We start from the raw sequence: 22,070 nt of genomic DNA, 5'->3' as shown, positions 1-22,070 counted from the left end.
CTCCTCCAACCACTTTTCCTTTGTCTACATTACAGTTAGAATGCGAGAACGACAGCCAGTTGGGCAAAACTTACATCAAGCTGCACGAACAGCCCCGAAGATACACAGCTCATCCTGACATGCACCACGAAATTTGTTCAGTCACAAATTTAATGAACACATTTTTTTTTAATGAGCGCCATCAGCATGACATGAGAGTGACATGCATAATAAACTGCCATGGCAAGCAGACTTTGCTAAGACCACAAAATGGAGGGTGGGGGCGGAAGCCGCAGTTATTGGGTTTAAGTTTTAGCAGACGGCATAAAAGAAAGTATGATAATCACAGAAACCACACAGCAGATTCTCACCAGAGTCACAAAAAAGCAGATGGAGAACTCGTCTGCTTTCTACCTATGTATCAAGACACATCCATAGCTCTGTTCATCATTCACCTTATTTGCATGAGTCTCACAACCAGTAATTGATTTATTGCCACATAGGTAGGGAAGCGTCGTCTCCATTTCACAGATGGAGAACTGAGGTGACAAGAGAGGAAGTTACTTGCCTAACATCACACGGGGAATCTGAGGAATGAACCCAGGTCTCCTCTGTACCAGCCCTGTGCCTTAATCCCAAGAGTGTCCATCCCCTCATCCCCTTAGTAAGGGTCAAACCCGGGAACACAGCTTATGTAGCAGGCTGGACACAATGCAAATTTAGGGTTGGGGTGGGGTAGGCGAAAGAAACATTCTGCCTCAAGCTGTGAAGTGCCAGAATAGCTGCTCCGCAGAGGCTATTTCTGTCCAATAGTGGCCAATAAGGAAGACTGGAGAGACACCCTGGCCTGCTCCCTGCTATTGCAGAGTCCTCATGCTCCTCAATATGCGAGGGGTGAGCACCCCACATGCAGCTCCCCAATGCACAATGCCCTCGGGAGGTGGAACCACATCAATTCCACCTCCAGGGGACCTCTGCAGATAACATAACAGCGCTTTGTACTAAGGGGTTTGGTTAGCCACTCACCCCGCAACCCCCTATTTCTTTTTCTTTACACACACAGCAATAATGCAGAACCCTCTACAAACCTCCCAGTAAGTGCGCCAGTGGGCCTCGTAAACTTCCAGGAAATAAATCTCAGCTAAAGGCACAAAGGAAAAGAAACCCAGCAGCCTGCTTCATTATTCATTGACAAGCCCTGCAATGAGATCGCAACTACTTTCATAAAAACAGATGTGTTCTTTTATTTTATTTGCCCCATCCCTACCCTGTTTGTATTTATACAAATGCAGCTTTATAGATATTTACTCTCGCATCATAACAACTGTACTCTGCCCTTCTAAAGCACATTTAATCAGAGCACCGCAAAGTAGTTTTACAAAACATTATTTCACCACACAACACCTGCATGAGGCAAAGCAGATAGGTGTATAGGAATCAGACAAGGTCCAGTATCCTGACAGTGGCCACCACCACATGACTGAAGGAAGGTGCAAGAAACTCTATAAGTGTGCAGCCCTGGGACAATCTTCCCCCATGGAACAATCCCTTATAACTGCAATAGTTAGAAGGTGTTTTATATCCCAAAGCAGAAGGATGTATATTCTGGATATTTTTGTTATTCATATTCATGTCTGATCTGTTTCAATCCTGCTAAAATCGTGGCCTCGCTTATATCTTGTGACAATGAGTTCCACAGGCTCATTGGACACTGCAAGGACTCCCACTGTCAGTTAAAGAATACCCTACCTAACAGGGATATTTATTCCTAACCCGTATCAGTTATGCCCTAAAGCATGAAAGTCTTTTATACATACCTATACATAATTTATAGTCTATCAAATGTAACTGTGGATACCGATTTCAATTTCAACACAGAATACGGAATACAAAGTGTACAGTGTTCACTATTTATTTATTTTGATTACAAGTATTTGCACTGTAAAATAACAAAAGAAATAGTATTTTTCAATTCACCTAATACAAGAACTGTGGTGCAATCTCTTTATCATGAAAGTTGAACTTGCAAATGTAGAATTATGTACAAAAAATGGCATTCAAAAATAAAACAATGTAAAATTTTAGAGCCTGCAAGTCCACTAAGTCCTACTTCTTGTTCAGCCAACCGCTCAGACAAACAAGTTTGTTTACATTTTAGGAGATAACGCTGCCCGCTTCTTGTTTAAAATGTCACCTGAAAGTGAGAACAGGCATTCTCATGGCACTGTTGTAGCTGGCGTCGCAAGATATTTACGTGCCAGATGTGCTAAAGATTCATATGTCCCTTCATGCTTCAACCACCATTCCAGAGGACATGCGTCCATGCTGATGACGGGTTCCACTCGATAACAATCCAAAGCAGTGCGGACCTAGGCATATTCATTTTCATTATCTGAATCAGATGCCACCAGCAGAAGGTTGTTTTTATTTTTGATGGTTCAGGTTCTCTAGTTTCCACATCAGAGTGTTGCTCTTTTAAGACTTCTGACAGCATGGTCCACACCTCATGCCTCTCAGATTTTGGAAGGCACTTCAGATTCTTAAACCTTGCATTGAGTGCTGTAGCTATCTTTACAAATTTCACATTGGTACTTTATTCGTGTTTTGTCAAATCTGCAGTGAAAGTGTTCTTAAAATGAACACGTGCTGAGTCATCATCCGAGACTGCTATAACATGAAATATATGGCAGAATGCGGGTACAATAGAGCTGGAGACATACAATTCTCCACCATGGAGTTCAGTCACAAATTTAATGAACACATTTTTTTTTAATGAGCGCCATCAGCATGGAAGCATGTCCTCTGGAATGGTGGGCAAAGCATGAAGGGGCATATCATAGAATCATAGAATCATAGAATATAAGGGTTGGAAGGGACCCCAGAAGGTCATCTAGTCCAACCCCCTGCTCAAAGCAGGACCAATTCCCAGTTAAATCATCCCAGCCAGGGCTTTGTCAAGCCTGACCTTAAAAACCTCTAAGGAAGGAGATTCTACCACCTCCCTAGGTAACGCATTCCAGTGTTTCACCACCCTCATAGTGAAAAAGTTTTTCCTAATATCCAATCTAAACCTCCCCCACTGTAACTTGAGACCATTACTCCTCGTTCTGTCTTCTGATACCATTGAGAACAGTCTAGAGCCATCCTCTTTGGAACCCCCTTTCAGGTAGTTGAAAACAGCTATCAAATCCCCCCTCATTCTTCTCTTCTGCAGGCTAAACAATCCCAGCTCCCTCAGCCTCTCCTCATAACTCATATGTTCCAGACCCCTAATCATTTTTGTTGCCCTTCGCTGGACTCTCTCCAATTTATCCACATCCTTCTTGAAGTGTGGGGCCCAAAACTGGACACAGTACTCCAGATGAGGCCTCACCAATGTCGAATAGAGGGGAACGATCACGTCCCTCGATCTGCTCGCTATGCCCCTACTTATACATCCCAAAATGCCATTGGCCTTCTTGGCAACAAGGGCACACTGCTGACTCATATCCAGCTTCTCGTCCACTGTCACCCCTAGGTCCTTTTCCGCAGAACTGCTGCCTAGCCATTCGGTCCCTAGTCTGTAGCTGTGCATTGGGTTCTTCCGTCCTAAGTGCAGGACCCTGCACTTATCCTTATTGAACCTCATCAGATTTCTTTTGGCCCAATCCTCCAATTTGTCTAGGTCCTTCTGTATCCTATCCCTCCCCTCCAGCGTATCTACCACTCCTCCCAGTTTAGTATCATCCGCAAATTTGCTGAGAGTGCAATCCACACCATCCTCCAGATCATTTATGAAGATATTGAACAAAACTGGCCCCAGGACCGACCCTTGGGGCACTCCACTTGATACCGGCTGCCAACTAGACATGGAGCCATTGATCACTACCCGTTGAGCCCGACAATCTAGCCAGCTTTCTACCCACCTTGTAGTGCATTCATCCAGCCCATACTTCCTTAACTTGCTGACAAGAATACTGTGGGAGACCGTGTCAAAAGCTTTGCTAAAGTCAAGAAACAATACATCCATTGCTTTCCCTTCGTCCACAGAACCAGTAATCTCATCATAGAAGGCGATTAGATTAGTCAGGCATGACCTTCCCTTGGTGAATCCATGCTGGCTGTTCCTGATCACTTTCCTCTCATGCAAGTGCTTCAGGATTGATTCTTTGAGGACCTGCTCCATGAATGTTTAGCATATCTGGCATGTAAATAACTTGTGATGCCAGCTACAACAGTGCCGTGAGAACACCTGTTCTCACTTTCTGGTGACATTGTAAATAAGAAGTGGTCCACATTATCTCCCGTAAATGTAAACAAACTTGTTTGTCTTAGCAATTGACTGAACGAGACATAGGACTGAGTGGACTTGGAGGCTCTGAAGTTTTACATTGTTTTGGTTCTGAGTGCAGTTATGTAACAAAAAAAAATCTACATTTGTAAATTCCACTTTCACAAGAAAGAGATTGCACTACAGTACTTTCATGAGGTGAACTGAAAAATAATATTTCTTGTGTTTATCATTTTTACAGTGTAAATATTTGTAATAAAAATAATATACACTTTGTATTCTGTGTTGTAATTGAAATCAATATATATGAAAATGTAGAAAAACATCCAAAATATTCAATAAATTTCAATTGGCATTCTATTGTTTAACAGTGCAATTAAAACTGTGATTAATCGCGATAATTTTTTTAAACCCCTGCGACGCATGGCTAGAAAGGGTTAAACATCCTGCAAAATAAATAACCCTCAAAAGACATGTGGGGAGATAATGGTTGTGGTTTTGTGTATTTCCATATGTATGAGTAGGGTCGACAATGTAATCAACAATCCCTGTCTGTGCTGTATTCTGATAATTCAGAGGTCAAAAGAACATTCTATCATTTAAATGAATTGTAAACACGGGCTATCTTGGTATTCTTTGAAACATACTGTGACTGGTGGAGGAACAAGCAAATTGCCTGATGTTAATTCTATAGCTAAGTAGGGGGATGGACCTCCTTCAAAGTCACGTTAATTACTTTTTGAACTCCAACTTGTCAAAGAGGACATGAAATTGTATAAACGATCCTTGGGTCCTGATTCTGTTATCAAGGATCTGCTTAAGCTTCATCAGGGGAAGTTTGAGTAGCAACACTGAGGTCCCAGTTATGCTGGTATGCCCTGAATATGGTATTTGGACATTGGACTATAACCTGTGAACTATTTCTGAAAGAACTCTTTGCAACTACAAAGCTCATGAATGTTCTGGTGTTCATGGTGTTCTGCTATGAATTTGAACCTCAATGGATTCAACTCATGTCTGTCTGTATATTGATCTTTTAACCATACTCTCTCTCTCTCTCTCTCTCGTGTTTTTTAATAAATTTTAGTTTAGTTAAGAAGAATTGGCCGTAGCACGTATTTGGGTAAGGTCTGGAATATTCAATAACCGGGGAGGTGACGTATCCGATCCTTTGGGATTGGTAGAAACTTTTCTTTTATAGGATGAAATAAGATTTTCAGAAATTGTCATATTTGACTTAGGTACCTGAATGGAGGCCTGAGGCTGGATCACTTTAAGGGAACTGTGTTGTTTGGACTTCTGAGTAATCAGTAAGGTAATAAAAAGCCGTTTTATTCTGGCTTGGTAAATCTAAATATTGGAATATTCACCAGCTTTTTGGGGACTGTTTGCCCCATTCTCTGCAGTTCACCCTAACTGAGTGACCACAACTGGCGCCGCTGGGACCCGGTCACAATCGTGATTCATTTTTTTGAGTTAATTACATGAGTTAACTGCAATTAATCGACAGCCCGAGTAAAAAAGTATAACTATATGCTAAGTATTATATCTATATTATGGGGGAGAAATGACAGACAGACAGACAGACAGCTAAGTTATACCTCCCTGCAACAGGTGCAGCAGAGAGCCGTTCTACACAGTAAACGGTTCAGGTAGGGCCCATCTCAGGCTGTGCTAGAGATTGATAGGGAAACAGTCATGCCTGAAGCACTGATCCACCCCAGAGGTGGGAGTACTTGCTTCCCCTTGTTTAAAGACCACCTCTGTCCCCAGCAGAGCCAAGGAGGTCCACAACACCTCCTCACAGAACTCAAACAGGCTGCCAGTTCCACATCCTCAGGACGTGTCTGCCGTAACACTGAGCATCACAACAGAGCCCCTGAATGAGGTGCGCGAGGTTTCAAAGTGAGAAGGCTGGAGAGCTGGGAGCCGAACCCAAGCGACCCGGCTCCCATTCCTGTTTTTAGCCATGAGATAGCACCGTCCCCGTTTTCAGTTGAGGATGGCTGTGTTCCCATAGCAGGTGGCGAAGTGAGAAGACAGAGCAAGAGTCACTGGTGGTGCCTGCATGTGCCCTCAGGTCTATTTAATGTTACTGGATGGAAAGGAAGGAAAGCACTTGGCTCATAACAAGATCCAAGCTGCAGAATTAGTTCCAAAATGCCATGTATAGCATTGAAGTATGGGCCTATTCCAGGGGTGCTGGAACAATTTTTATAGTGGGGTTGCTGATGATGGAAACCATGGAAACCCTGCAGGGGCATGCACAAGGGGGGCAAGCAGGGGCGCACGCACCCCCACAAAAATCATCAGGGTCACGGAGCTCCTCCGGCCCCGGGGCTGTGGCAGGGAGAGCGATCCGGCGGGTAGCGAAGACCTTCCTTTAGAGGTTTACCCATGTTGGAATACACCGCCACCATGTAACAAATTGGGGTCAGTTTCTCTGTTTCAAACCCCCTGGGGACTAGTATGACTATAATCCATAACACCAGGCTGGGACACTAATCCAGTATTAATTCAGAGAAAAGAGTGCCACCTATTCAATCCCAGGTTTCCCTTTCTTGCAATACATGGGTTTCCTTTGAGGTTACCCATCCAATCACTACTTAGTTTATGAGATCTTCCACAATGGCTATTTGACTGCAGATTAACTAGTACAAAACCATCTCTAGCAAATTAATATTCATTTCCAGAACAGGAAATAAATATGAGACAAGTTGTCATACAATCTCCTAGCCCTTATGTTAGCCTTCCAGTCACCTTTTTGTCTTAACTCCAGGCACACCATTTCACAGGCCAGTAACAAACTAACTCGTTGCAAGGTGATATCTCCATCTTTCAGACAGATAAAATCAAGGGGCAGAGAGGATATGTGATTTACTCAAGGGCACAGAGCGAGTCAGTTGCACAGCCCAGAACAGGACCCAGGTCAACTGACTCCCACTCGCATGCTTTAATCACCAGTGAATCATGCCTGCAGCACAAGCCAACATCACATGAGAGGAGGCTGTCCGATGTGTCAGGCTCTGGATCCAGGCAGTCAAGCCTGGTGGGTTGGAGCAGTGGTCGAAGCCAGAGGTAGGGTCAGGACCGGGCCAAGGGCCCTGCTGAAACCAGGCCCGGGGACAGGCCATGGGTCAGAACCAAGGTCACGGTGTACAGACAAACCAAATCAGTATCAGAGTTGGAGTCTTGATGCATGCCAAAGGTCAAAACTGGGTTGGAATCAGTCTGAATGTCTGGGAGTCATGGAGGGATGCAGGGCTGGAGTGGGTCAGTTACAAGGCTGGAGCAAGGTCAGGGTAGGGCACGGACAAGCCTGGAGTGGGCTGTAACAAGGCTCGGGTAAGCCTGAGACAGGAACAGGAGCCAGATCAAGGGCAGACTGGAAGCCTGGGGAATCTGTTACACTGCGAGGCAGCAGGAGGGTTCCTGGTAGTGCTGTTGCACACAGTAACCTGAAGCCCAGGTGGCGCCAGTGAAATATCTGTGCCTGGGGGGGTCCTCTGACCAGGGCCATGATCAAGGACAGGCTGCTGCAGCCTGGGGGCTGGGTCACTGCAGGCTCTGCTAGAGGCATGAGGCACCGCAACTGCGTTGCTGCAGCCCTGGTCAGGCCGCAGGTTTGCCTCACATAATGACCATCAAAATTAGCACTTCTATAGCACTTTATAAACGATAATTAATCCAACCACATTCAAGAGAAATGTCTCCACGTACATCCTTCTGTCAGCAGCTGAGGGGAAATCGAGTTACTGCACTGAAAAAGTTGCTCACGTGGATATCCGTGCAAAATGCATTTTGGCTTTCAAGGGAGGGCAATCGTATATTCTTACATGCGGTATAACGCAGGACAATCCATCTGAGCCTCCGGGTAATGTTCCCCATTTCAGATCAGAACGCATTAAGAAGTTTTCCTAAACCCAAACAATGCGCGCACCTGTTTCAATGAAGGAAGCAGTTTCTTCCAGTTGTCTGGGGCTGCAGACCCCTCCCCTATGGGATGCAGTCTTCCAATAGTCAGCATTTGCTCTAGGCACTTTGAGATGAGCAGTCAGTATGAGTGTAGGGCATAGTTGCAGCGTGCACCAAGGAAAAAGCGAATGTAAATATGCTGGTACCAAACTATGAAAGCATTTATGCAGGTCCATAAACCAATGTCACTTCCTGCACTTGAGGAAAGCCGGCCAAGAAAAGCAAGGGAGAGAAGGACAGAAACTGAAAAGAGCAAGCATGGGAAAACAGAAGAGAAGGGCAAACAACCCTGACAAACAGAAACGTTTCCAACAGATGATGAGTGCAAGTGGCCCAACCACAACTACCTAATGCCACTTTGGGTATTAGGACCGTACCTCCTGTAGGAATACCTGAGCTAGCTTTAATCTAGCTAGCTTGGGTCCCAGAACAGTGAAACTGTAGCAACACAACCTTCACTGTGGACTGCGTGAGCCCACCTGGAACCCTGGGTAATTCCTCCTGGGGCTACCTCACATTGCTGCGACTTCCCAGTTCTGGGACCTGAATTGCGTCATTGGACCTGCTTTCAAGATCCTGGCCCGAAAGAGCAGCTGACAGCACAGAAGTCTCGGTCTCTTGCGGTCAAAAATTGGGCCTTCTCTTCTTAGCATGGGATACCCCGGAGTATAATCCTTGAGCTCTCCATCGATATGAGGCGCAATTCCAGCAGCGGAAGATACAAAGGCATCCCCATGGGTGGAGGAAGGCACATCTGCAGTAGTCGTAGGCTCGAGCATGGAACTTCACCATGTTAAGGCTGGCTCCTTGAAAGGCTGGATATTGAAGTGTTCCCAACCAAGCATGTACAAACCACACCAAGATTTGCACACATAGACCATGGGGTATAGCTCTATGCCCTTTATCTGAATTCTTCAGGTCCATATAAGCTCAACTAAGCCCCGGTCACATGTGGACAGTCACAGCCATTAATGCAGATCAAAACAGGAGAAGTAGCACTCCTCACACCAGCCAAAGAGGGGCGAGTTGTGGAGGAGCACTGCTTTTGCCAAGCCAGGGAAGAAGCAGAACTCTCCTTCTGCTTTAAGCACAGCAAAGGGAGCTAGCATCTGCCCCATCCCCTCTTACTTTAAATCCCAGAGAATAAGCAGTCTAGTCCTTCCTTTATTTTCAGAAAAATGTGTAAACCCATCACCGTCTTCAAAGAACAATGGCAGTCAAAATCATATATATATTTAGATTGTCAGCTCCTTGGGGCAGGAACTGTCTATTACCTTGTGTTTGTACAATGGGGACCTGCTCCATGATTAGGGCTCTTGGTGTTACTGAAATATGAACAATAAATATATCATGGGCACATATTTCATTTTCAATTGCACTCTAAGCAATACATGGTGGCACCTTGGGCAGCTGTTGCTTTACTTTTAAAATAAAAAAAAAAATTTGTCACTGTGGATCAGAGGTTCCCAAACTTTGTTTGCGGCTTGTTCCGGGTTAGCCCCTGGCGGGCTGCGAGACACTTTCTTCACCTGGAGCGTCCACAGGTAGAGCCACTCGCAGCTGCCAGTGGCCATGGTTCGCCGTTCCTGGACAATAGGAGCTGCAGGAACCGGTGGCCTGGCCCTTGCTAATTCCCGCAACTCCCATTGGCCGGGAACGGCGAACCGTGGCCACTGGGAGCTGCAAGTGGCCATACCTGCAGAAGCTCCAAGGGAGGGATAGCTCAGTGGTTTGAGCATTGGCCTGCTAAACCCAGGGTTGTGAGTTCAATCCTTGAGGGGGCCATTTAGGGATCTGGGCCAAAAATTGGAGATTGGTCCTGCTTTGAGCAGGGGGTTGGACTAGATGACCTCCTGAGGTCCCTTCCAACCCTGATATTCTATGATTCTAAACAAAGCGTCTTGCAGCCTGGCAGGGGCTTACCCTGAACAAGCCGCAAACCAAGTTTGTGAACCACTGCTGTGGATAATTAAAAAAACTCATCTTAACTTCATTTATGCATCCTGCAAAGAAATACCTATCATTCTGGCATACTGTCATTCAGGGTGGGGCAATTTAAAATCACAAAGATTTAAGTAATTTGATTTAAAACACTTGACTTTTTTAAAAAAAAAATCCTTGTTATTAAAATTTGTTTGAGGCTCTGTAGAACTAATTTGAAAAACTGTGTTATGGAAACCTCAGATTGGAATGTATACTGAACTACATTATCAACGTTTACTTGCTTGTTTTAAATATCATCAATGGTGAGGTATCTTGTGTGAGCTTTACAAAATAACCACAGGCAAAAACACAAACTTTTGAAAATTAAGGCCCTTGTGCTGCAAACACTGAGGTATGTTCATAGTTTTATTCCCCTTGACAGTTCCATTGACCCCAGTGAGACGACTCATGCTTAAAATCAAGCACGTGTCTAAGTATTTACAGCATCAGGGGTTGAAACTATATTTTTATTAAATAATGTTTCTCTCGGCGGCATAAAGAGTCTTTGTCGCTTCAGAACAAAAACTGCTTCAGTGTTAACAACGAAGAAAGTTCCAATACATTAACAAAGTTATTCAGACTTCATATTTCGCCCTGTGTATTTAAAAAAAAAAAAGAAAAATTAGACTCCTATATCCATCTTTAGGCACTTAATGGTGGAATTTTCCAAGCCTCTTGGTGATTTCAGAGCTTAAGTCCCATTGTCCCATAAGTCAAACTGCAAATACGGAGGACGGAGTACAGCTATGCCAAAGCATTTCAGCTGTCTTGACTTGTGGAAGTTCAACGTATCAGAATGCGGTGTATATTGCAAATATAGTACAGACGATTGGCTTATTAACTGCGTGTCTGATTGTGTGTTTTTCTCAGAGAAAACACTCAAGTTTTCTCGGCTTGTCTTTTTGCAGCACAGATGAGAATTTTGAGTGTAAATTTTTTTTTTTAAAGAGTAATAAATATTTATGAAAATTCTGAAATTCCACTAATTAGGAAACAAAAGGAACAAGTACAAAAGAGCCAGCAATTGAAGACTATAGAAGGGAGGAAAGTAAAGAAAGAGCAACAAGTAAACAAAAAATTCAAGTTAGTATTTGAAAAACTCATTCTTTTACTAAATGAAAATTAGATTTTTAGCTACTCTGCTGCTGTTAGATGCTGGCTTCATACCCCTAGCCCAGAGGTTCTCAACCGCATGCAGCCCAATCAGCTGTGTGCTACCAGCCGTGGGCTCCAGGCTCCCCTGCCATGGTGGGCTCTGGGCTGCCAGCTCCTGGCTGCCCTGCTGCGGGGCGGGCTCCCAGCTGCTGTGCCCGCACAGCGGGGCTCAGGGTCCGGCCATCCAGCTGCTGCCCAGCCCCGCACAACAGGGTCCTGGACGCCCCCCGGGCCCACACGATGGGGGTCGGGGTCCCTACCCCACACCCAGCTTTCCATTCCTGGCCCCAAACCGTGGAGGGGTCTCTGGGGAGAGGGTGCTGAGCATACGGGTTTGTGGGGGGGTTAGGTGGGGGCACTGTGTCCCAGCTAACACTTTGTAGGCTGCATATAAATAGTCTGAGAAGCACTGCACTAGCCCTACCAGCCAGCCAGTGTTCAGAAGTCCATTAAAGTAGCCAAACGTATTTTATCCTTCCCTATCCATTTCAATGTTCCATTACATTAAATAAACCTGAAGCACTGACAGCTGTATCTGATTTTAAAGATAAAATCTTCCTGCTGTGTTTTGTCATAAAAACAAAATCCTTCTCTACTGTGTTTTGGAATGAATGTATCTTTACGAATCTGTGATTTGTGCCCTTTTGACAGTAGCAAATATAAGATGGGGGAGGTAGGAGGAGAGGGAGAGAGTAAAGCGTTCATTCAGTCTTATTTTATTCAGAATGTCACCTTCAATTGCTTCCCAAAAATTTGGAAATTTTCTGAAACTTGAAACATACCCTCCTCTTAATGAAGTGACTCTGTTAATGGTCTCATTCAGTGTGGTTCTTACACAACAGAATTGCTCCCTGTGTGAATCCAGAGCCACATTTGCTGACCTCCGTACAAAAATATGTTTGTATTATTTTTTAATCCTCTTAACACAGCTTTTTTTTTCTCTCTCCTTTATCTACTTTTACGTCTGTGTACATATTTCTAGCACAGCAATCCCCTTGCCATCTAGGTGCAACCTTTAGGAACAGTGAGCGCTAGTAGGTATGGGAATGTTATCTAGCGTTTAGAGCTGAGTAGCATCGGGACTCATGGATTCTATTCCTCAATCCGTTACTGTTTCCCTCTAGGACACTGGGCAAGTCACACGTCGGGTACGTCTACACAGCATTTTGGAGTCTGCAGGAACAAGCCTCCCCGCCTGGGTCGACAGACTCAGGCTAGCACGGCTCAGCTTCAGAGCCCAAGCTTCACCCCAAACAGCAACGTCTAAGGCACTCAGAACTGGTCTATACGACCATTAAATTCGCAGCAAGAAGACATATAAATCTACACCACTAAGTGTCCAGGTGGACCTTACCGCTGGGTGCTAAAAGTTCCCCAGTGCACTTTAAACTATTCCCATTTAAAGGGGGGGGGGGGCAGCCTAAAATCCACTAGGGAATTTTTAGTGCATGGCAGAAGGCACCACTTGGAAACAGTGCAGGAGAGATCGACACCCCAGCCTGCCACGAACTAATTGTTCATCTGAGAACCACCTGCACACATTTGTACATGCCTTATACAAACAAATAAAAATGGAGATTTAGGTTAGCTATGAGGAGGGTAGTCAGGCTCTGGAAGAGGCTTCCAAGGGAGGCTGCAGAATCCCCATTATTGGAGGTGTTTAAGGACAGGCTGGACAAACACCTACCAGGGATGAGCTAGGTTTACTTGGTCCTGTCTCAGCGGAGAGGCCTGGATCTGATGACCTATGATTCTGTGGGTATGTCTACACTACGGAATAAGGTCGAATTTACAGAAGTTGTTTTTTTAGAAATCGGTTTTATATATTCGAGTGTGTGTGTCCCCACAGAAAATGCTCTAAGTGCATTAAGTGCATTAACTCGGCGGAGTGCTTCCACAGTAACGAGGCTAGAGTCGACTTCCGGAGCGTTGCACTGTGGGTAGCTATCCCACAGTTCCCGCAGTCTCCGCTGCCCATTGGAATTCTGGGTTGAGATCCCAATGCCTGATGGGGCTAAAACATTGTCGCGGGTGGTTCTGGGTACATATCGTCAGGCCCCCGTTCCCTCCCTCCCTCCGTGAAAGCAAGGGCAGACAATCGTTTCGCGCCTTTTTTCCTGAGTTACCTGTGCAGACGCCATACCACGGCAAGCATGGAGCCCGCTCAGGTAACCGTCACCCTATGTCTCCTGGGTGCTGGCAGACACGGTACGGCATTGCTACACAGTAGCAGCAACCCCTTGCCTTCTGGCAGCAGACGGTGCAATACGACTGGTAGCCGTCATCGTCGTATCCGAGGTGCTCCTGGCCACATCGGCTGGGAGCGCCTGGGCAGACATGGGTGCAGGGACTAAATTTGAAGTGACTTGACCAGGTCATTCTCTTTAGTCCTGCAGTCAGTCCTATTGAACTGTCTTATGGTGAGCAGGCAGGCGATACGGATTGCTAGCAGTCGTACTGTACCATCTTCTGCTGGGCAGGCAAGAGATGAGGATGGCTAGCAGTCGTACTGTACCATCTTCTGCCGAGCAGCCATGAGATGTGGATGGCATGCAGTCCTTCTGCACCGTCTGCTGCCAGCCAAAGATGTAAAAGATAGATGGAGTGGATCAAAACAAGAAATAGACCAGATTTGTTTTGTACTCATTTGCCTCCTCCCCCGTCTAGGGGACTCATTCCTCTAGGTCACACTGCAGTCACTCACAGGGAAGGTGCAGCGAGGTAAATCTAGCCATGTATCAATCAGAGGCCAGGCTAACCTCCTTGTTCCAAAAAGAACAATAACTTAGGTGCACCATTTCTTATTGGAACTCTCCGTGAAGTCCTGCCTGAAATACTCCTTGATGTAAAGCCACCCCCTTTGTTGATTTTAGCTCCCTGAAGCCAACCCTGTAAGCCGTGTCGTCAGTCGCCCCTCCCTCCATCAGAGCAACGGCAGACAATCGTTCCGCGCCTTTTTTCTGTGCGGACGCCATACCAAGGCAAGCATGGAGGCCGCTCAGCTCACTTTGGTAATTAGGAGCACATTAAACACCACATGCATTATCCAGCAGTATATGCAGCACCAGAACCTGGCAAAGCGATACCGGGCAAGGAGGCGACGTCAGCGCGGTCACGTGAGTGATCAGGACATGAACACAGACTTCTCTGAAAGCATGGGCCTTGCCAATGCATGCATCATGGTGCTAATGGGGCAGGTTCATGCTGTGGAACGCCGATTCTGGGCTCGGGAAACAAGCACAGACTGGTGGGACCGCATAGTGTTGCAGGTCTGGGACGATTCCCAGTGGCTGCGAAACTTTCGCATGCGTAAGGGCACTTTCATGGAACTTTGTGACTTGCTTTCCCCTGCCCCGAGGCGCAAGAATACCAAAATGAGAGCAGCCCTCACAGTTGAGAAGCGAGTGGCGATAGCCCTGTGGAAGCTTGCAACGCCAGACAGCTACCGGTCAGTTGGGAATCAATTTGGAGTGGGCAAATCTACTGTTGGGGCTGCTGTGATGCAAGTAGCCCACGCAATCAAAGATCTGCTGATATCAAGGGTAGTGACCCTGGGAAATGTGCAGGTCATAGTGGATGGCTTTGCTGCAATGGGATTCCCTAACTGTGGTGGGGCCATAGACGGAACCCATATCCCTATCTTGGCACCAGAGCACCAAGCCGCCGAGTACATAAACCTCAAGGGGTACTTTTCAATAGTGCTGCAAGCTCTGGTGGATCACAAGGGACGTTTCACCAACATCAACGAGGGATGGCCGGGAAAGGTACATGACGCTCACATCTTCAGGAACTCTGGTCTGTTTCAAAAGCTGCAGGAAGGGACTTTATTCCCAGACCAGAAAATAATTGTTGGGGATGTTGAAATGCCTATATGTATCCTTGGGGACCCAGCCTACCCCTTAATACCATGGCTCATGAAGCCGTACACAGGCAGCCTGGACAGTAGTCAGGAGCTGTTCAACTACAGGCTGAGCAAGTGCAGAATGGTGGTAGTATGTGCATTTGGACGTTTAAAGGCGCGCTGGCGCAGTTTACTGACTCGCTTACACCTCAGCGAAACCAATATTCCCACTGTTATTACTGCTTGCTGTGTGCTCCACAATATCTGTGAGAGTAAAGGGAAGGCGTTTATGGCGGGGTGGGAGGTTGAGGCAAATCGCCTGGCTGCTGGTTACGCGCAGCCAGACACCAGGGCAGTTAGAAGAGCACAGGAGGGTGCGGTATGCATCAGAGAAGCTTTGAAAACCAGTTTCATGACTGGCCAGGCTACGGTGTGAAAGTTCTGTTTGTTTCTCCTTGATGAAACCCCCCCGCCCCTTGGTTCACTCTACTTCCCTGTAAGCTAACCACCCTCCCCTCCTCCCTTCGATCACCGCTTGCAGAGGCAATAAAGTCATTGTTGCTTCACATTCATGCATTCTTTATTCATTCATCACACAAATAGGGGGATGACTACCAAGGTAGCCCAGGAGGGGTGGTGGAGGAGGGAAGGAAAATGCAACACAGCACTTTAAAAGTTTACAACTTTAAAATTTATTGAATGCCAGCCTTCTTTTTTGGGGGCAATCCTCTGTGGCGGAGTGGCTGGTTGGCTGGTGGCCCCCCCACCGCGTTCTTGGGCGTCTGGGTGTGGAGGCTATGGAACTTGGGGAGGAGGGTGGTTGGTTACACAGGGGCTGTAGTGGCAGTCTGTGCTCCAGCTGCCTTTGCTGCAGCTCAACCATACACTGGAGCATACTGGTTTGGTCCTCCAGCAGCCTCAGCATTGAGTCCTGCCTCCTCTCATCACGCTGCCGCCACATTTGAGCTTCAGCCCTGTCTTCAGCCCGCCACTTACTCTCTTCAGCCCGCCACCTCTCCTCCCGGTCATTTTGTGCTTTCCTGCACTCTGACATTATTTGCCTCCACGCATTCGTCCGTGCTCTATCAGTGAGGGAGGACAGTATGAGCTCGGAGAACATTTCATCTCGAGTGCGTTTTTTTTTTCTTTCTAAGCTTCACTAGCCTCTGGGAAGGAGAAGATCCTGTGATTATTGAAACACATGCAGCTGGTGGAGAAAAAAAAAGGGACAGCGGTATTTAAAAAGACACATTTTATAAAACAGTGGCTACACTCTTTCAGGGTAAACCTTGCTGTTAACATTACATACATAGCACATGTGCTTTCGTTACAAGGTCGCATTTTGCCTCCCCCCACCGCGTGGCTACCCCCTCAACCCTCCCCCCTCCCCGTGGCTAACAGGGGGGAACATTTCTGTTTAGCCACAGGCAAACAGCTCAGCAGGAATGGGCTCCTCTGAGTGTCCCCTGAAGAAAAGCACCCTATTTCAACCAGGTGACCCTGAATTATATCTCACTCTCCTGCGGATAACACAGAGAGATAAAGAACGGATGTTGTTTGAACGCCAACAAACATACACTGCAATGCTTTGTTGTACAACGATTCCCGAGTACGTGTTACTGGCCTGGAGTGGTAAAGTGTCCTACCATGAAGGACGCAATAAGGCTGCCCTCCCCAGAAACCTTTTGCAAAGGCTTTGCGAGTACATCCAGGAGAGCCGCGAATGCCAGGGCAAAGTAATCCTTTCACATGCTTGCTTTTAAACCATGTATAGTATTTTAAAAGGTACATTCACCGGAGGTCCCTTCTCCACCTGCCGGGTCCAGGAAGCAGCCTTGGGTGGGTTCAGGGGGTACTGGCTCCAGGTCCAGGGTGAGAAACAGTTCCTGGCTGTCAGGAAAAACAGTTTCTCCGCTTGCTTGCTGTGAGCTATCTACAACCTCATCATCATCATCATCATCTTCTTCGTCCCCAAAACCTGCTTCCGTGTTGCCTCCATCTCCATTGAAGGAGTCAAACAACACGGCTGGGGTAGCGGTGGCTGAACCCCCTAAAATGGCATGCAGCTCATCATAGAAGCGGCATGTTTGGGGCTCTGACCCGGAGCGGCCGTTCACCTCTCTGGTTTTCTGGTAGGCTTGCCTCAGCTCCTTAAGTTTCATGCGGCACTGCTTCGGGTCCCTGTTATGGCCTCTGTCCTTCATGCCCTGGGAGATTTTGACAAAGGTTTTGGCATTTCGAAAACTGGAACGGATTTCTGATAGCACGGATTCCTCTCCCCAAACAGCGATCAGATCCCGTACCTCCCGTTCGGTCCATGCTGGAGCTCTTTTGTGATTCTGGGACTCCATCATGGTCACCTCTGCTGATGAGCTCTGCATGGTCACCTGCAGCTTGCCATGCTAGCCAAACAGGAAATGAGATTCAAAAGTTTGCGGTTCTTTTCCTGTCTACCTGGCCAGTGCATCTGAGTTGAGAGTTGTCATAAATATAAAGGGAAGGGTAAACCCCTTTGAAATCCCTCCTGGCCAGGGGAAAGCTCCTCTCACCTGTAAAGGGTTAAGAAGCTCAAGGTAACCTCTCTGGCACCTGACCAAAATGACCAATGAGGAGACAAGATACTTTCAAAAGCTGGGAGGAGGGAGAGAAACAAAGGGTCTCTCTGTCTGTCTTTATGCTGCCTTTGCTGGGGACAGAACAGGAATGGAGTCTTAGAACTTTTAGTAAGTAATCTAGCTAGGTACGTGTTAGATTATGATTTCTTTAAATGGCTGAGAAAAGAATTGTGCTGAATAGAATAACTATTTCTGTCTATGTATCCTTTTGGTAACTTAAGGTTTTGCCTAGAGGGATTCTCTATGTTTTGAATCTAATTACCCTGTAAGGTATCTACCATCCTGATTTTACAGAGGGGATTTCTTTACTTCTATTTCTATTAAAAGTCTTCTTGTAAGAAAACTGAATGCTTTTTCATTGTTCTCAGATCCAAGGGTTTGGGTCTGTGGTCACCTATGCAAATTGGTGAGGCTTTTTATCCAACATTTCCCAGGAAAGGGGGGTGCAAGTGTTGGGAGGATTGTTCACTGTTCTTAAGATCCAAGGGTCTGGGTCTGTAGTCACCTAGGCAAATTGGTGAGGCTTTTTACCAAACCTTGTCCAGAAAGTGGGGTGCAAGGTTTTGGGAAGTATTTTGGAGGGAAAGACGTTTCCAAACAGCTCTTCCCCAGTAACCAGTATTTGTTTGGTGGTGGTAGCAGCCAATCCAAGGACAAAGGGTGGAATATTTTGTACCTTGGGGAAGTTTTGACCTAAGCTGGTAAATATAAGCTTAGGAGGTTTTCATGCAGGTCCCCACATCTGTACCCTAGAGTTCAGAGTGGGGGAGGAACCTTGACAAGAGTGCTGTCCAGAGCGGTCACAATGGAGCACTCTGGGATTGCTCCCAGAGGCCAATATCGTCGAATTGTGCCCACAGTACCCCAAATTCGAGCCGGCAAGGCCAATTTAAGCGCTAATCCACTTGTCAGGGGTGGAGTAAGGAAATCGATTTTAAGAGCCCTTTAAGTCGAAATAAAGGGCTTCATCGTGTGGACGGGTGCAGGTTTACATTGATTTAACGCTGCTAAATTCGACCTAAAGTCCTAGTGTAGACCAGGGCTGTGTGTTTCCGTAGTGGCTACCTGCATACAGGTCTATGTACACACACTCATTTTCGAAACCCACCTGTAGTGAGGCGGAGTAGCCTCCCTCCCCAAGGGAGAGCGAGGGACCATTACACTCCCCTTGGAGGGCGGAGCCTAGATCGCCCCCCCACCCACTGGAAGTAGCGGGGCGTGGCCAGAAGTATAAAAGACTGGCCCTGCAGCACAGCTGGGGCAGAGCTTGCGGAGGAGGAGGACGCTCTGCCTATTCTGCAGCGTCCCAGAGGAACCTATGCCTGGCTGTTCCCGATTCCCAGACGCCAACGCGGACTGGCCCGGAGTGCCTGCCGCCGTGTACCCCGAGGAGCCAGAAGAGGCCTGGAGGCCACAGGTACCAACCACCAGGGAGGCAGGAAGTAGCCCAGGGGCAGCCCCAGTGCAGCCGGCTGTGGTTCAGTCGGCGTGTTGCGGCTGAATCTCCTCCTGCCTGGGCTGGGACGCGGTGGAGTAGGGTGGGCCCACGTCCCCCTGCGACCCCACCCTGGGGGGCCAACTCCCTACACTTCCCTGAGAAGCTCCTGCTCTTGAAGAATGTTTCTTTGCGGGCTGCCTGAGCTCCACCCAGGCTAAAGCCAGCCCTGAGACTGTTTGGTCGCTGGCTGCCTGAGCCTCCTCAAGCCCAGGCCCCAGCTCAGATATAAACTCTGTTTAAGGGCTGACAGCTTGAGCCACCCAAGCTCAGGGTAAAGCCCGACTGTGACAGTTGGTCACCCAGCCCTATTGTGGGCTCGACTGTCCTATGGACTCTGGTCCTGGCTAGACGGGACCAGACTGAGCGGCCTCCCGCCCCATGAGAGGGCGAGGGACCATTACACCACCCCTTCGCCTCTTTGGGTAAAATTTTCAAAAGCAGCTGTCCGTCTGTCTACACTGCAACCAGAAGCGTGCCTCCCAGCCTGGGTAGACAGATGCCCGCTAGCTCTGCTAAAGCTAACGAATTAAAAGCAACAGTCTAGATGTTGCAGCATGGGCAGCAGTATGGGCTAGCTGCTCGAGCATTGACCCAGGGGTAAGGAGGGGACAGCTAGTCTGTGCCTCATCATCCACGCTGCTATTTCTAGCGCACTAGCTGGAGCAGAGCTGGTATGCGTCTGTGTGCCCAGGCTTGGAGGCTCGCTCCGAGCTGCACTGTACTTGTACCCTACGTGTCTTAGGAGGCCAAGTCCCACTGACTTTCAATCAGACTTAGCCTTATGGCCCGAGTGTAAACGTCTTCAGGTGTCTCAAGATGCTGATACGCACTTCTGAAAATCCCACTCGGCGCCTAACTCCCACTGAATTTAAAAACTCCCACTAGACACTCATCTGCATCTTTAGACACCTAAAGTCTCTTAAAATTTTGGCTTTAACTTTTAGAATGTGGGACAGGGGCTCCTGATACTGAAATGCTGTGACGGCGTGTATAGACTCCATCCTGACAAGGAAGGTGCCAGAGATGCCCTGGGAAGCAGGGCTAGTCCCACCCATCTGGACCCATCAGTCATGTGTGGTTGGAAGGAGGCCTTGAGAAGGGAGGAAATGGCAGTCAGCTGTGGGGGCAGGAGCAGGACTGCCCTAAGCAGGAGACTGCTGGAGGGACTCCTGGAGCCACAGAGTAAACTCCAAGCCGGGAGATCTTCACCCTGACCCTACGGAGAGTGCAGCGAACTCCCAGGGGGAGCCAGAGAGGAAGGAAGGGCAGGGCTCCTCGCAAGTTGTAAGGACCTGGGGCCTATGCTGAAGACACCTAGTGCCAATAACGGGGTGCAGCCAGGTTCTCCCACCATCTGGGTGGAGATCCTCAGGTGGAAATATTTTCACAGATGCTTTTGAATGTTTTCCAATCTGTGCCTCGGATTCCCCATCTGTGAAACTGGAAGCTACCTACTTACTTTACCAGGATGCTGGTGACTTAATTCCTTAAATCACCCTTAATGCCTTTGAAGAGCTTGGGATAAACAAAGCATCGTCATCATACCGCAGTAAGCAACAGCAAAGTGTAGATTTGAATGGGATAAAACACACTGACCTTCCATTAACGCGCTTCTATCTGGCACGCTTATAATCTGATTCCTGTAAAGCTGCCAAATGAGACTGTCCTTGGCTCCGGTGGAGAGGGGAAGACCCAGAGGTGAGCGCCTACTTAGCTGAAGTACTTGCAAAGAGTGGGACGAAGCGAAGAACTGATGAGGATTCCTCTCGCTTCTTGGCAACAGATTCTCCAATGCCAACAAGAGCCAGCTGCCCCGCCGTAAACGACAGCAGGCCGCATCGGGCAGTATTTTTCTATATTTAATTTTCTGAAATCAATGCAGCTCAGGGCTGGACTGACGATAGCCAGACCCTCGATGTGTGTGTAAGCTCGGAGTGCACAGCCTGTTTCAATATTTCCAGTTGGGAATCATGTACTGCACTGCCAAACATACAAGATGCTGTGTGATGCGTTGGCTGCCTACCCTCATGCCCATCTGTTAGGATGGCACTGTGCCTGCTCACTAGTTGCATGGATACTTGCCAGTGGCATAGGTGCCAAGTAAACATGGGCTAGGCTTGGCTAAGTCGCATTTCTGCCACTGGAAGCCCCTTTTCTCTGTAGATTTGCAGAACGGCTAGCATCCCATGACCCCCTGCAGACACACCACCTCCCACTGTGCACCCCCTAGCATTCAGGCGAGGCGCTGCGGTCGAGCCCTGCCTTAGTTCACTGTCAGCTGGATACAGACAAATCCAAACAGACTTTGTGTGTTAAAGAACAACCCCTTCAGAAGGTCTCATTACTGGCAACAGAAATTAATGAACATCAGCAAGATTTTACTCTGGTACCCGCAGGGCATCTGCTATTCCAGGGTCAAGGCCAACTAACTTTGGAGAAACTCTGGTTCATTCCTTCAGGGCTCTTGTTCCTGTCCCCTGGAAACAGTCACTGATTCCATCTCTTCAAGGTACTCCTGGCTCCTTTCCCCTGGGGAACAGTCTCTTTGGAGCCTTCCCCTGGTTCCTTCTACTGGGCTGCTCCTGTTCCTTCCCTGGGACAACTTTCCCTCTGCCTTCCCCTTACAAGCCTCTTCTCCTCAGAAGCACCCTCCTCCTGACTCCACTCCCCTGACTTACCCTATTTAGTGCATGCAAATACTCCTTTACTAATTCATAGATTCCAAGGCCAGAAGGAACCATTGTGATCATCTAA

The 22,070-nt window shown here is 47.5% G+C and overlaps 2 protein-coding genes across 10 annotated transcripts in view; both read right to left on the bottom strand.

Annotated features, from left to right (window-relative positions):
• TSNARE1 (t-SNARE domain containing 1) overlaps positions 1 to 22,070 on the bottom strand; it is a 719,956-nt gene that overhangs the window by 477,119 nt on the left and 220,767 nt on the right. The window lies entirely within an intron of this gene.
• LOC142070928 (myb/SANT-like DNA-binding domain-containing protein 7) lies at positions 15,577 to 17,592 on the bottom strand. The gene is made up of 2 exons (XM_075124908.1): positions 16,999 to 17,592; positions 15,577 to 16,410 (listed from the first exon to the last, which is right to left on the bottom strand). Exons 1-2 carry the CDS (start codon positions 17,582 to 17,584, stop codon positions 16,325 to 16,327), a joined length of 672 nt encoding a protein of 223 aa, XP_074981009.1. The 5' UTR covers positions 17,585 to 17,592; the 3' UTR covers positions 15,577 to 16,324.

The sequence above is a fragment of the Caretta caretta genome, chromosome 2 (genome assembly GCF_965140235.1).
Source record: "Caretta caretta isolate rCarCar2 chromosome 2, rCarCar1.hap1, whole genome shotgun sequence".
Lineage (NCBI taxonomy): Eukaryota > Metazoa > Chordata > Testudines > Cheloniidae > Caretta > Caretta caretta.
This window is presented reverse-complemented; position numbering and strand designations above follow the sequence as displayed.